We start from the raw sequence: 15,855 nt of genomic DNA, 5'->3' as shown, positions 1-15,855 counted from the left end.
TGGAAGAGACCATGATGGCCATCTAGTCTAACCCCCGTAATGCAGGAATCTTTCACTCAACCTGGGGCTCAAACCCATGACCCTGAGATTAAGAGTCTCATGCTCTACCGAGCCATCTCACTTAGGACTGGGGAACCTTCTCTGGCCTTATCTCCCCCACCCCTCAAGGCCCTGGAGGGTGCAGTCTTGCTTGCTGCAGGGGTCTGCTTGGTCACCACAATCCTTGCAGGGAATGCACTGGCAGAGCAGACCCCAGCAGAATTGAACTCCACCCTCCCACCCCTTGGTTGACATCACCCAGTGATGTCACCTAATGGATAGGTAGGTTTGGCGGGGGGAGGGAATAGCTATGCAGGCCACTTTGGACCCCCTGGCAGGCGAAGACTGGCCTGCAAGGCCAGAAGATCCCCACCCTTTCCCCTAACCCTTGGTTGACAATCTGCATTCCCATGGTGTGTTCTTTCCCCCCAGATCCTTCTCTACAACTTGGAAACGGGACAGTGCACAGCGCAGCTCGGAAGCTCCTTGGGGGACTTCTCCTGCGTCAATCTCCGGGACAGCCCTCCCTCCCTGCTGGTGGCTGGGAACAAGGACAGAAGGTACACCCAAGGAGGTGGGGCAGGGGACCCCACACGGCACACGTTGAGCTGTGTGCGGCCCATTTGGTCAGGTTAGCTTTATCAAACTTTTTATTTTGCTTCCCACACATAAAAAGGGTTGCCTCCAACGCTAGTCCTACTCAAAGACCCGTTGAAAATTAACGGGCGAGGCTCACTTAGGCCCATTCATGTTGATGGGTTTACTCTGAGTAGGACTAACACTGTATACAACCCAAAAGTTCCGAATCAATTTGCGAGAATAGAATCCAGTAAATAAAAATATACACATCAGAAACAGAATAAAAACATTCAACGATGGATACCACCCAGGTGCCCAGGAAACAAAAAATGTATTTGCCTGGTGCCTAGGACAAAAAGAGAGTAGGTACCAGGCAGGCTTCCTGAGGCACAGCATTCCATAGACTTGGGGGTTACTACAGAAAGGGCCGTGTTCAACCTCCAGACTTCCCTTATAGGTGGCATGCAGAGAAGGGCCTCAGATGAACTGGGCAGGTTGCTAAGGGGAAAGGCAGTTTGTCCTGGGCCTCCAAACCTGTCATGCTGCTCTGAACCACAGTGCACCCAGTAACACGAATCAACCAGTCTGGTGGACTCTTGCATGTGGACTGCGGCAGAGAGGCGCCATCTTGTAATTTTCATCCGGTACCAAAACACAGGAAGCTGCTTTACACTGAGTCAGACCCTTGGTCCATCTAGCTCAGTATTGTCTACACCAGGGGTGGCCAACTCTCAAGAGACTGCCATCTACTTTCAGAATTAAAAACTGACAGTCATCTACCCTTTTTTGGGGGGGGTGGGGGGTTTCAGCTCAAAGTTGTTGAGTGCTTTTTTTAGGGAGGTGAAAAGCCCTGTTTTTTTACTCACTCACAAATGGATCAAAACAGCAGCACAGAGAAAGCTCCGTCTTCCCTTCCAGAGATCATACAACAATGGAGGGCGGGGCGAGGGGGCGGGGCAGGAGTCAGTTTTAATGACGCTATTTAAAGGGATCCAGAGATCGACCACGATCTACCAAAACCTCGCGAGGATCTACCAGTAGATCGCAATCGGCCTGTTGGGCATCCCTGGTCTACACTGACTGGCAGCAGCTCTTGGGGGGATTTCAGGCAGGAGTATTTCCCAGCCCTGCCTGAAGATGCCGTTGGGGGTTGATGCTCTGCCACCAAGGTACAACACCTTCCCAAATGTCTTGGGCCGGCCTGGATCTTGGCACCCCACCCCACCTCTGCACACCAGAGGCAAGAGTCTGCATAAACTTTTCAGAAAATCAGATGCGATATTAGGTCATGGCTGGACAGCACACCTCGCTTTGCTTTGTTCTGTCGTTGTTTTGCAAGCTCTGCGGGAAGAGTCCCTCCTTTATTCCTCTTCTCCCCACCCCCCCAAAATAATATATATTTTTTAAGCCATTTGGTGGACACAGTTGGTGTACTGCCCAGCGAGGCCTCTTGGAACGAGGCCCTCCTCTTTCCTGCGGACACTCATGGAAAAAAAGGAGAAAGAAATGAGTTTGGCATTTTAAACCTCACTTCCTGAAATTTTGAAGTAGGGAAATAACCTAAGGGAGAATCACACGTGCCAAAAAGAGAACCCACCCCCACCCCCTCGGCATCACCGCCACCAAACAGTGGCAATCATGTAGGTTGGGTTTCAGTTGATGTCTCTCAGGTGGCCAAAACAAAAAAGGATTTTCACGTGAATGAATTCCAGATCCTATTTAGCTGATTTGCGGCTCCCCACCCCTTTATCTCCTCATCTTGGCCAGTCTTACGTCTCTCCCCCCCCCTCTCCCCCCCTCCACCGCTCAGTGTCTGTTGGCAGACATAGAAGCGCTCAGAGTCATCAGCTTGTAAAGATTAGAGTGCTTTTTCAAAAAAAACCAACAAACCCCACGTCCCTCCGCATCCAATTTTTAGATTCCCCCTCCTCCCTGCCACCTTTTCTTTTTCTTCCTTTTTTTGGGCGGGGGGAGAGACAGGGTGTTAATTATTTAAATGGTCCAGCACACCGCACCAAAGGGATGTCGCACGGTGGCCAAAGGCCAGCTGGGTAATAGCTCCCTGCTCTTTCCTTCTCCCCTTCTCACACACCTGTCTCCCTCCCTCTACCTTGCTCCCCCCCCCCATGCATCAGGCCTCAGGTGGCACTTTGGTCCGGGATCAGATTCAAAGGCATGTTGTTTCCCCTTTCTGGATTTTCAGAGCCTAACTGCCTTCTGCAGGAGCTAGTTCCATCATTCAACTTTGTGCTGGGTGAAGAAGTGCTTTTTCAAATCGATCCTGAGTACAGGCGTACCTCGGAAGTCAAAGGGAATCCGTTCTGGAAAACCATTCGACTTCCAAAACATTCGGAAACCAAGGATGCTCCTGCAGCCAATCGGAACTCGCGTCTGTCATTTGGGTTCCAAAGAATGTCAGCAAACCGGAACACTCACTTCCAGGTTTGCGGCGTTCAGGAGATCCAAAATGTCACAAGGCGTTCGACTTCCGAGGTACGACTATCTCTGTCTGTCTATCTATCTATCTATCTATCTATCTGTCTGTCTGTCTGTCTGTCTGTCTGTCTGTCTATTTTTGCCTGGCACCTAAAAGTGTATAATGAAGGTGCCAGGTGAACCTCCCTGGCGAGAGCATTTCACAAATGGGCAGCCACCGTACAAAAGGTTCTTGTGTTGCCACTTTCCAGACCTCTCGTGGAGGAGGCACATGAAGAAGAACACAAGTTCTTGTGTTAGGAGAATCGGGGGGTGGGGGTGGTAAGGACAGAAACTTTCCTCTACCTTCTTTCTCCATGCTGTACATAATTTCTTTTACACTTCCTTCGTGTCACCTTTTGCTCTCCTTTCCTCCAAACTCAGGGTCAAGTGGTTTTGTGTAGCTGTAAAGCACCATCTCCTGTGCACCGGAGGAGGAGGGTTTAAATTTATTTCCCACCCGTCTTCCCAAAGAAACTCAGGGCAGGAAACACATCAGGGATAAAGCAACACAATTAAAAATGGAAACATATTTAAGCACTTAGCCTCTCTCCAGCTTCTGGGAGTTATCGGACGTTGTCCATACAGTGGTACCTTGGGTTAAGAACTTAATTTGTTCCGGAGGTCCGTTCTTAACCTGAAACTGTTCTTAACCTGAAGCACCACTTTAGCTAATGGGGCCTCCTGCTGCCTCCGCACCACCACCGCACCATTTCTGTTCTCATCCTGAAGCAAAGTTCTTAACCCGAGGTACTATTTCTGGGTTAGCGGAGTCTGTAACCTGAAGCGTCTGTAACCCAAGGTGCCACTGTACTTCCAAGCCTCTCCCCATGGGCCTGAGGACTAGATACTTGCTTCATTTCATTTAAATTTATATTTATTTCTTGCACACAATTCAGAGCAGTATGCATGTTTCTTTCTTCCCCCTTTTGCCCTCACAACCACCTTGTGAGCCGGGGGAATCAGTGAGGATGGGGTTTGGGCCAGTTTTCCTTTAAGCATGGGCTGTGTAAACCTGTTTAGTGTTGCAGGAATTTTCCTTAGTTCGTTTTCGAGGAACGGGTACGCCATAGTGGGGGTTTTTCTGGTTTTATCTACCTCCAAGTGCACCCATTGTTTCGTTTCACCTTCCAGGATGTGTGGGATTATGTGGTGCACTTGGTTGGCGATATAGCGTAGTTCTATGTTTTCTAACACACAGTCGTTAATAAAAACTAATTTAAAAAACAGCAGCAGCAACCCTGTGAGGTAGGTTAAGTAACAGGTAGTAACTGCCTAAAGATCACCCAGTGAGTTTCATAGCTGGGGGGGGGGGGGGGAGAGAGAAGACAGCACCTGAGATTCCCAGGTCCCTAAATCCTAAACCCAGCTCCCTAATTCCATCCTTTTCAAGGTTCAATCATTGCGGAACCACAATGCTCTGGCATTGGTAGCCAAAGACTGGGAGAAGTAGTTGGTAAGACTTACCCGCCGCACAAAAGCAACAACAACCCGAAAAGTGTCTTCCCCGCCCCCCCCCCCGCCCCCGGGAACGGATGCCTGGAAGCCGGGTCCTTGCAAATGAAACCACGACGACTCAGCCAGGGCTCGGTAGATGGAAGGCGGCCTGATTATCATACGCGACGCCGGCGGGCAGCTCGCCAGGCCGCACGCTGTCATGGACGGGGGCTTGGAAGCAGCGCTTCGGTTTCGCCCAGTGCCGAGCTCTGCGCAGCCCCCCACCCAGGCAAGAGGAAGAGCGGGAGACAGGCTTTGTTTACTCCATCTGTGGATGCTCTGACAAGCGGCAGCGGAGGTGTTGCGCGTGGCCCAGCCTGCCTGAGCACGCTCATTTCCCTTCTCCAGCCTGTCAGATGGATGCCACCCGGTCGGAAGCCTTTGTCCTCCTTTTTGTTCTAATTGTCGGAACGGAGCTATTCCCAGGCTCCTGCCGAGCGGTTTCATTAGAGAAGGGCAATGTGGGGAGGAGGGAGGGAAGGAGGGGAAGCTTTGGATTTGTTTCTTTGGAACAGCCTCCAGATCGGAGCAGGGATCCTGAACATTGGAAGTGCTGGCACAGGGAGGGTCCTCCTGTCATCCGCTCGGGCCTCCCAGCTTCCGCAGTTCATCATTTCCCAAGGATTAGCTTCCATTCCTTTTCCAGCAGCCTCTGTGGCAGTTCCCGCTTGACTCTCTGGGCTCTGTTGTTGTTACACACACACACACACACACACACACACACACACACACCCTTTTGGCAATCTGCAATGATTTCATCTTCAGCGGTTTTGGATGATCAAACTGCTAAGCCCTACCTCCTGCATCCATCCACTTGCTCAACTCTCGGACAGCCTCTTTGAGCCCAGCAGTGGGACACCTCAGGCGGAGAGGCAGCCCTCCCAGCCTCTCTGCCTCCCCAGGCCGCACCCCTGACTGACTCCACGTCACACCTTCCTTGGGTGTTTTTGCTAAGCTGCGGTGTATATTCATAATGCCCCTCAGTTCCCTGGAGGAAGCACAGAGAGAGGGGTTCATGAGTGTTGTTGTTGTTGTTTAGTCGTGTCCGACTCTTTGTGACCCCATGGACCAAAGCACGCCAGGCACTTCTGTCTTCCACTGCCTCCCGCAGTTTGGTCAAACTCATGCTGGTAGCTTCGAGAACACTATCCAACCATCTCGTCCTCTGTCGTCCCCTTCTCCTTGTGCCCTCCATCTTTCCCAACATCAGGGTTTTTTCCAGGGAGTCTTCTCTTCTCATGAGGTGGCCAAAGCATTGGAGTCTCAGCTTCAGGATCTGTCCTTCCAGTGAGCACTCAGGACTGATTTCCTTAAGAATGGATAGGTTTGATCTTCTTGCAGTCCATGGGACTCTCAAGAGTCTCCTCCAGCACCATAATTCAAAAGTATCAATTCTTCGCTCACAATAACTTCTTCCATCTCTGTTCCGGGGACCTCTAGGTTAGATTACTGCAACACATTACAGGTAAAGGTAAAGGACCCCTGACCGTTAGGTCCAGTCGTAGCCGACTCTGGGGTTGCAGCGCTCATCTCACTTTATTGGCTGAGGGAGCTGGCATACAGCTTCCAGGTCATGTGGCCAGCATGACTAAGCCACTTCTGGTGAACCAGAGCAGCACACGGAAACGCCGTTTACCTTCCCGCCGGAGCAGTACCTATTTATCTACTTGCACTTTGTGCTTTCGAACTGCTAGGTTGGCAGGAGCAGGGACTGAGCAACGGGACCTCACCCCGTTGCGGGGATTCGGACCGCCGACCTTCTAATCGGCAAGTCCTAGGCTCTGTGGTTTAGACCACAGCATCACCCGCATCTCTAAAGATGTTTGGAGAAACTTCAGCTGTTGCAGAATTCAGCGGCCAGCTTGCTCATCCGAGCAAGACGGTTTCAACATATTACACTGTCCAATAATGGGCCGTCCAAGACAGAAGAGATAAGTTCTTCCCCTAGTGCAGACTTAAATGGTGGAATTTGGGCTCCCTCAGGAGGCAGTGATGATTGCCACCAACTTGGATGGCTTTAAAAGAGGATTAGACAAACTCATAGAAGAGAAGGCTGTCCGTGGCCACTAGCCACAACGGCTGTGTTCTGCCTCCATTGCCGGAGGCCGTGTGCCTTGTGACTGCCAGCAGCTGATATTCAAAGTGGGGGGAGCGCTCAGGTCCTGCTTGCAGGCTTCCCATGTGGCATCTGGTTGGCCGCTGTGAGAACAGGATGTTGGACTAGATGGGCCATTGGCTTGATCCAACAAAGCTCTTCTTAAGTATTTTAAGGGGTTTAGACAAATTCATAGAGACATCTGAAGGCAGCCCTGTATAGGGAAGCTTTTTAATGTTTTATTGTGTTTTTCTGTACAGTGGTACCTCGGGTTAAGAACTTAATTCGTTCTGGAGGTCTGTTCTTAACCTGAAACTGTTCTTAACCTAAAGCACCACTTTAGCTAATGGGGCCTCCCACTACCACTGCACCACCGCCGCACGATTTCTGTTCTCATTCTGAAGTCAAGTTCTTAACCCAAGGTACTAATTCTGGGTTAGAGGAATCTGTAACCTGAAGTGTCTGTAACCTGAAGCATCTGTAACCCAAGGTACCACTGTATGTTGGAAGCCACCCAGAATGACTGGGGAAACACAGTCAGATGGGTGGGGAACTTATAACAATAATAATAATTGGAGCAGCCGTCCGCAAACCATTTTCCCCCACTTGAAAATTGCTGAGGTTGTTGACGGATTCTTCTGCCTCTTGTAGCAATTGTCATGCGCTGTCCTAGGTGCTACGTGATTTTTAATTGCAGATGTGCTGCTGACCGCCTGGATGAAGGGGTCTGTGGACCGCACTTTGGGAATCCCTCCCATAGCAGCTAATGCTATCAATGGCGATTCTGGGTTCTACTTCTACTTTCAGAGGCAACATGTTGCTGAATGCCAGTTGCTGCGAATCACGAGCCGAGAGCACTGTTGCACTCATGCCCTGCTTTGTGAGCTTCCCATGGGCATCCGGTTGGCCACTAGATGAGCCACTGGCCTGGTCCGGCAGGGCTCTTTCCCATGTTCTTATGTATAAACATCCATTTCATTTAGGGCGTTTCTATCCCACCTTTTTCCTCCAAGGAGCTCAGGGTTGTGTACATGGGTCTCTCCTTCCTCAGTTAATCCCCACAATAATAACCCTGCGAAGTGGGTCAGGCTTTGTGGCCGACTTGGGGATTTGAACCGTGCTCTCCCAGGTCTTAATTCTGGCACTCTAACCGCTGCACCACACTGCCTCTCATAGATGGCTCACCTAGTGAGAGGCTGGCTGTCAGCACGTACGGAATCTAACATGGTTCCAAGTAGATCTTGCTGGAACCATCTCTTCTGGGGTTGTGCCAGTGACACGAGACTTGACTGCATTTCTGTCTTTGTCTTAGGGTGAGGGTTTTTGACCTCCGCATAAGCGCCTCCGTTTGCTCCCTCTATGGCCACCAGCTGGGAGTCTCTTCTGTGCAGATGGACGACTGGAAGATCGTCAGCGGAGGGGAAGAGGGCCTGGTCTGCGTGTGGGACCAGAGGATGGGCACCAAGCTCTGGGAAATCCATGCCAGGTAAAGTCAGCTGCCGGTGGAGGCTGGTCCATTAGAGCAGGGGGGGCGGGTACTTGCCTAAGCGGCAACGCTGAGGCTGACTAGCAGCAGCACCTGCTTTAAGTAAGGAGGCGGGCAGGTGGGGCTTTGGTGAGGGGAGACTCTACTGCAATAATAATAATAATAATAATAATAATAATAATATTTATACCCTGCCTATCTGGCTGGTTCTCCCCAGTCACTCTGGATGGCTCCCAACTGAATATTAAAAACACAATACAGCATTAAACATTAAAAGCTTCCCTAAACAGGGCTGCCTTCAGATGTCGTCTAAAAGTCTGGTAGTTGTTGTTCTCTTTGACATCTGGTGGGAGGGCGTTCCACAGGGTGGGTGCCACTACCGAGAAGGCCCTCTGCCTGGTTCCCTGTAGCTTTGCTTCTCGCAATGAGGGAACCGCTGGAAGGCCCTCGGAGCTGGACCTCAGGGTCCGGGCTGAATGATGGGGGTGGAGATGCTCCTTCAGGTATCCTGGGCCGAGGCCGTTTAGGGCTTTAAAGGTCAGCACCAACACTTTGAATTGTGCTCGGAAACGTACTGGGAGCCAATGCAGGTCTCTCAGGACCAGTGTTATATAGTCTTGGCTGCTCTGTGTGGCTATGTATTTTGAAGAAATGTATTTGTCTAGTTCCATGCTTTGGGACTCCCAAATGGTTAATTCCACTCTCGGTGGCATTGCCCAAAGTCTTACAGGGGCTGCTTGAACGCTTACAGCCCAGATTGACTGTTTGGTGATTTCTAGTGCCAGCGAGGTTCATTTAGAAGCTGAGCCTTGAGTGTTATCAGGCCAGTCCTGCAGAACTCTTTGCCACTGGTTTTCATTGTATGATTTTATGTATAAATGGCAAACTGCTCGGGGGTGGGGGTTCTTTTCTCTATCTAGGAATAGTGGGATCTAAATATTTTTTTACAAATATAATAAAATACCTGAGTGCACCTTTTAACTCCTGCTTCTGGCATCTCTGGTTAAAAGGATCTCGGATGCCTGATTTCCGTCCATTAATTTAAGTGGCTCTTCTCTGGGCAGGACTAGCACCAGGTATAACCCCAGCCCTGATAAGTCAGGTATGGGGAACCAGGTTGGACTCCATCTCCCATCATCCGTGGTCATGCTGCCTGGGGCTGATGGGAATCGGAGTCCAGCACCACTTGGAGGCTCTCAGAGCATCTGCTGAAGCTGCCTTTTCCCCTTGCCCTGCTTCAGGAATCTGACTGCACTTCAGCAATTGTCCATTGGGTGGTGCTAAAAGCAAAAATACTATTACAGTGGTACCTCGGGTTACATACACTTTAGGTTACATACGCTTCAGGTTACAGACTCCGCTAACCCAGAAATAGTACCTCAGGGTAAGAACTTTGCTTCAGGATGAGAACAGAAATTGTGCTCCAGCGGCGCGGCAGCAGTGGGAGGCCCCATTAGCTAAAGTGGTGCTTCAGGTTAAGAACAGTTTCAGGTTAAGAACGGACCTCCAGAACGAATTAAGTACTTAACTCGAGGTACCACTGTATTATTATTGGCTTGAATGGAGACCCACCCCCTTCTCTCCCCTTCCCCTCCAGTGCCACAGCATTGGACTGACCCATTTAACTCAAAACAAGAAAAAGCAGCAAATGGAGACTTTTGGAATGACCAGCGCCACCTGGTTGCCTGCCAGATATTTTTGGATTGCAATTCCCATCAGCCTGAGTTCTGGACCAAAACCTATGGAGGGCACCAGGTTTGTTTCTCTGAGTAGACCTGTTGAAGTTAGCGGACACAATTTATGCAAGGCTGTTGGTTTCAGTAGGTCTACTCTTGAGTGTGGCTTTGGTGGAGTCAACCCTACTTTTCAAAAGTGGAAAAAAAGACAAATCGTTCAGGGCGGTCATATGGATCATTGCGTGTTGATTTTGTATCCATAGGAAATCCGCCTGCAAATGACTTGAGTTTTGATACGCAGATAACAAACGTTGATTTTGCTATGAATATTGGGCAGTCCCCTAATGCAGCATTCATGTTGTCATTTGTGCATGGAAATGCATTTTTTTCACTTAGCATTTTCATGTGTGTGGGGGTGTAGAGTTTTGTTCCAATCAACTCTGCATTTTAATGACAAGACATTTTTAACGGTGGGGGTGGGGAGAGAAACTATTAAAAGAACTTGCACGTCATATTTAGAAATGTTAATCGTGACTCCCATTAAGATTTTTTTTAAAAAAAAAATTAAACAGAAACACCGACAACATTCCTTTTTCCCTCCAGGCACCCTGTCCGCCACATCTGGTTCAACAGCCACAGCCTCATCACTGCCAATATCCCTGACGAGAAGGTTCCCCGAGGCGCCAGCATCATGGATGATGACCTGACTGCTCATCGAAGGTAAGAATCAGCCACAGGCGCAGCAATTTTACTAAGCAGAAAGAGAGCCAAGAGTCTGAGAAGCAGGGAATGCGAGTGGGCCACGCCCCTGAATGCTCAAAGCTGAGGTGGGAGGGTTAATAGAATTGATGGGAATAATGACTGCAGCCATGTCTGGGTTGACCACCCTGTGGAATTGCCTAGGAAGGGCCTTTCAGTTGTGGCTCCCCATCTATGGGATGGTCTCTCCAGTGAGGTCTCCTGGGAGCCTTTCAGTCTCGGATAAAGATTTGCCTTTCTTCCCCATGGCCTTTGGGGGACTGAGCGAATCTGTCCCACAGTACCTGTGCTGCAAAAGCTTTCTGTGGCCAGGCGTCATCGTCCCCTTTAGGCTCCAGGCAAAAATATTTCTTTTTTTGGCCAGGCCTTTGGCTCTTAATCATCTGTGGCCTCCTTGAGTGGTGGGATGTTTTGGGACTGTCTTTTAGATTTTTGTCTAAGTTGCTCACAGTTACCTTGGTAAAAAGACCACCAATATATTCAGTAAATAATAATAAAAAATATAGGAGGATGTGTTTGTTTCTGTATTAATATGTTAATGTTTCATATGAAGGAGGCTTGCCCCCTTCCCCCCCAAAAAAAATATTTAGGCACCAGGCGAAAACTGTTCTCTTCAATCGAGCAGTAGGCTGATTTAACCTTCTGTGACCTTTTAAATGTATCGGGAGGCGGGGTTATTGGTTTGTTCTGCTTTTGTTTTATTGCATATTTTGTGTTTTTATTTTGTATTTTTACGCTGTGGACTTCCCTGTGATCTTTGGATGAAGGCCAGTATACAAATGAAATGAATGTTGTGCTCCTTTTCCCCACAATGGTATAATGCGGTTATGTTTATGTTTTGTCAATCTAAGTTGCTTGGAGTTTCTAGGTAACGGGTGACTAAGGAGTCATAATAATAATAACAACAATAATAATAACAACAACAATAATATGCATGCTAATCATGCTAATGCCGCCCGTCTTGCTTGGGGAGGGCGGGGTATAAATAAAAATTTATTATTATTATTATTATTCTCTCCCCAAATCAGACATCGAGGAATCATCTATGCGTATGAGTTCTCGGTGGACCAGCTGGCTGCAGAGAGCATCCTTCCTATCTGCCGCTCCTCTTACAACGAAACAACAGGCTACAACTACAATATTGGCCTGGCGGTCCCCTACGACAACATCTAGCTGTGACGGGAAGTAAGAGGTGCTGATCAAAGGCCGACCAACGTGGAGCAGGAAGGACGGTGCCCACGTCCACAGGAAGGTGTCTGGGTCACGGCAGTGGCTGCCGCAGAAACACACGGAGGAGAATGCAAAGATGATCCTCAGTGATGCCCCTAAAACCCACCTGGATGCAGCAAGGCAGATGATGATGAGGGATGGAGCGGATGCAGCGGGCAGGGTGTGACGCTTTGCAAAACCCAGACATGGCGCAGTAGGAATGGAGGAGAAGTGCTGGCCCAAAGTGACACAGGCCCGGAAGAGGAGCAGAAGGGAGTAGTTAAAACAGGGAGCCAAGCAGGTAGAGAGACTGGACTTCCTAACCTTGGGCCCAGGCCTGATCTTTTAGGTTACTTATGGGGCTGGGAAATGTGAGGGCTGGGACCATGACCAGTGAGATAGCAAGTGAACGACAGGACCTCTTGAAAGCATGTGTAAATCACTCACCATTTCCTCACAGGATGTCAGATAGCCCTTGAAACACACTTGGGAACTTATAACATGCTTCTGGACATGTTTACACAAACAAACAACCTTTTCTATTGATGATGATGATGGTGGTGGTGGTGATGATGGCGTAAAGAAATGAGCTTTGTTAAAATTAGACTCAACCACATCTCCTACAATGGTTTATTGATGCTTGTTTTTAAACTTTTTTTGCTTTTAAATGTTTTCCCATGCTTTTACCGTATACATTTTAATGTTTTAATGTTGTGAATCCCTTTGGTATGTTTCGTGATTTAGTGGATATAAATACTTTTATAAATATAACTGTACCAACTGGGAATAACAAAGTGGCATGTTTCATGCTACACAGGGCATCCCCTGTTCCTTGGGGCATGTTGCTCCAGTTTTATTTAACAATTAGCGAAGAGTACTTGGACTGCCCAGGATTTTGTAGAACCACCCCCCCAAAAATGGATGGTGTAATTTGTGAGTTTGGATTCATTGCTCCAAAAATCGAGGGAAGTCATGTGCCAAAGTCACGTTTTTCGAGAGTGGTCAAGTCTATGCCAAAGAACAGGTGCAGTCCACCATCTTGGTTCAAAATGGTGGCTGGCTTGCAAAGGTCAACAGAGAGCACCGCCCCTGCCCTGGGAACCCTCACGCCAAGTTTGGTAATGATATTTTAAGACAACAGACAGAAATCACTTTCCAATATATATATAGTAGATAGATGTAAGATAATCTGGATCTGATTCCTCACCCTTGGTTAAGAAGAGTACCCGGTTTTTTAAAAGTTGAGTCCCATGACTGTATCTGATCACAGGACCCACAAGTAAACAAGCTTCTGCCAAGAATTAAAAACAAAACCTGCTTTATTGATGATTTGAGGCTTTTTAGTGTAGACAAGAGAGAGAAAATAGCTGTAAAGCCAAAGCCAGGCACATCAACTCCTAAACCTGCAACGCCCCCCTGCAAAAAAAAACTGCCCCAGCCGTGGGAGATGCAGTTCCCCCTTAATACCCGTATCGACCGCCTGACGGTTTCCGTCCCAGGTCGCTCCAGAAGGCACCAACACCTCAGTCCCAGCTTCTCCATGGTCAGTAGCACATCGCAATCGGCTCCATGGTCAGGAAACGAACGTGCATCTTGGTCTCAATGTCTATCCCTTCCCAGATCTGCCGGTGGAGAGGCAACAAAAGCAAGCTTGAGCCATGAGTACAGGTTAGGGGCCCTTTTAATGCTGCAGGCCACAAACATTTATATGACAACTTAATTTTTAAAAAATCTTTCAAGCAACGTGCAATTTAACAGGAAAAAAAATCATTAAAATGCAGCCTAAAACCAATAAAGCAGCAATATAAAAACATATCAAGCAGGGTTAAGGCGATTTAAACCCATAAAACAGGATCCAGTTTTAGAGGTAACAGAAAGCCTAGCACTGTGTCCCTCCTCTCTGTCTCCTCTCACTCTCCTGCCCCCGCCCCTCCCACAGGTTGGTCTCCATCACTTCCGCCAAGCAATAGGGTGAGCATCCATTCTAACCTTAAGGAAGTCTTCAAATGTGATTCCCTCGTATACTTGATCCGGCTCCTGCAACAAGAACAGAAGCATTACGTTGATAGGTGAAAGTCCTATAAGGGCAGAGGAGGCATTCAGAGAAAAAACGGAGGGCTCTTACTTCTTAACTCAAAGCAAAAACCTACATGCCATTCTTAAGGGCGACGTTTTCCTAAAAGGGCTTACAGCACAACCTTAATGCACAATTGAGGAAAAACACAAATCAACATTAAAATGGTTGGGGAACCTGGGCCAAACTTGGCCCACCAGTCCATTTTTTTCTAAAAACACACCCACATGCCACACACCTGATGTCAGGTGTGGGGGCAGAGAGACACAGCTGCAGAAAGTGGAATAGCATCAGCAGCTGTGTATGGGGAGTTCAATCCTGCTTTGTACCTCTCCACCCCCCCCCCCCCACTTTCCAAGCACTATCTGGAGATGGGGATTGAACCTGGGACCTCCTGCGGGCAAGCAGATGCTCTACCACTGAGCTACATCCCTTCCTTGCCTCGGAATGACCGTGTGCTGGTCATCTGCAGCGTTGCGCTCAGCCTACCATTTGCCCCACGCAGATGCTGGCAGCCTCCATCATGGCTCCGTCTGCGATGGACCTCGCTGATTCCTTATCCAGGTGGGGGTTCCCCGAAAGCATCTCTTGCACAATCTGGAGGGCAGAAGCAAGTTGCAAACTGGTTGGAGGAGGAGGAGCGGTGCCGGGTCGTTGAAAATGCAGTTAAGGGAGTGGGATGCCCAAATAATAATAATAATGATAATAATAATAATAATAATAATAATAATAATAATAATAATAATACATTACATTCCTGTATTCCTGCAGAGTGATCTTGCCGTCACTGTCTGCATCGTACATGTGGAAAAGAACTAGGGGAGAGAAGGCAAAATAAATTAGGGTCAGGAGTAAGCAGCTTAAAAGCACAGTACTATGCGTGAAATAAATTCCTTCAGAACCCACATTTACCCTGCACAATGGTAACTGAGCCTAACATCAAATCAGGGACTGTATCAAACACCAACAGAGTTCTTGTGCCAGTAGGCAGGGGAAGGGTGTTTGTGTGTGTGCAAAATCAAGAACATATAATTTAATGACTTAGAAAAATAACTACAGCTTGAATGCAAATGCAAATTAAACACACACGGACCAAAAATGTTGGTCATCTCATTCATAGCCCATGGGGGGGGGGGAGACAATTACTGATATTGGAGCGTAGTAACATATTCTTTCTTAAAATATAGGATTTGCTTTACTTATAAATCTCGGGATATTGTCCTTAACGGTTTACGATGTTCTCTCTTGACGATGAGAAGTCGCCAAGAATGCCAAAGAGCATAACTCACAGGAGGCCTTTAAACATTATCACCGTCATGAAATAAGTTTTCACCCCCCTGGTTGAAAATGATGGGCAGGGAAGGGGGGGGGTGTCCTCTGGTATACCTTAACCTTCGACGTACTGTATTTTTCGCTCTATAAGACGCACTTTCCCCCTCCTAAAAAGTAAGGGGAAATGTGTGTGTGTCTTATGGAGTGAATGCAGGCTGCGCAGCTTTCACTGAAGCCACGAGAGCAAGAGGAATCGGTGTGCACCGATCCCTCTTACTCTCCTGGCTTCAGGGATAGCCGTGCGAAGCCACTTCAGGGCAACGGGAGGAACGCTCCCCCTGCCCTGAAGAGGCTTGGCATGGCTATCCCAGAAGCCAGAACAGCAAGAGGGATTGCTGCTTTCGCTGCGCAGCGATCCCTCGTGCTGTTCTGACTTCGCTTCGCTGAAGAGGCACTGCGCAGCTTTCCCTCTCTGCACAGTGCCCCTTCAGCAAAGCGGGAGGAGAAACAGAGCCCCTTCCATTTCTCCGCCTGCTTTGCTGGAGAGGCGCTGCGCAGAGAGGGAGAGAATATTTTTTTTCTTGTTTTCCTCCTCTAAAAATAGGTGTGTCTTATGGTCGGGTGTGTCTTATAGAGCAAAAAATATGGTAATTTTTCCATAATCGCTATGGACCAGATTCTGACTGTACCATAA

General features: G+C 48.5%; 2 protein-coding genes across 5 annotated transcripts in view; one reads left to right on the top strand and one right to left on the bottom strand.

Annotated features, from left to right (window-relative positions):
• The window catches only part of FBXW8 (F-box and WD repeat domain containing 8), a 64,002-nt gene extending 51,469 nt beyond the window's left edge, over positions 1-12,533 (top strand). For 2 of the 3 annotated variants that reach the window (XM_080986325.1, XM_080986324.1), the window contains 4 exons: positions 472-599; positions 7,998-8,171; positions 10,451-10,567; positions 11,635-12,533. In XM_080986325.1, coding sequence (XP_080842451.1) covers positions 472-599; positions 7,998-8,171; positions 10,451-10,567; positions 11,635-11,779 — 564 coding nt within the window. In that variant the 3' untranslated portion in view covers positions 11,780-12,533. The remainder of the gene's footprint in view (positions 1-471; positions 600-7,997; positions 8,172-10,450; positions 10,568-11,634) is intronic. The other variant, XM_080986326.1, reaches the window with a different exon arrangement.
• Positions 12,534-13,116: 583 nt separating this feature from the next.
• TESC (tescalcin) overlaps positions 13,117-15,855 on the bottom strand; it is a 32,715-nt gene continuing 29,976 nt past the window's right edge. For both annotated transcript variants that reach the window (XM_080986493.1, XM_080986492.1), the window contains exons 5-8: positions 14,643-14,704; positions 14,379-14,486; positions 13,805-13,852; positions 13,117-13,437 (exon numbers count right to left, since the gene is read on the bottom strand). In XM_080986493.1, the coding sequence (XP_080842619.1) occupies positions 13,360-13,437; positions 13,805-13,852; positions 14,379-14,486; positions 14,643-14,704 (296 nt within the window). In that variant the 3' untranslated portion in view covers positions 13,117-13,359. The remainder of the gene's footprint in view (positions 13,438-13,804; positions 13,853-14,378; positions 14,487-14,642; positions 14,705-15,855) is intronic.

The sequence above is a fragment of the Podarcis pityusensis genome (assembly GCF_964106645.2).
Source record: "Podarcis pityusensis genome assembly, chromosome: 16".
Taxonomy (NCBI): Eukaryota; Metazoa; Chordata; class Lepidosauria; order Squamata; family Lacertidae; genus Podarcis; species Podarcis pityusensis.
This window is presented reverse-complemented; position numbering and strand designations above follow the sequence as displayed.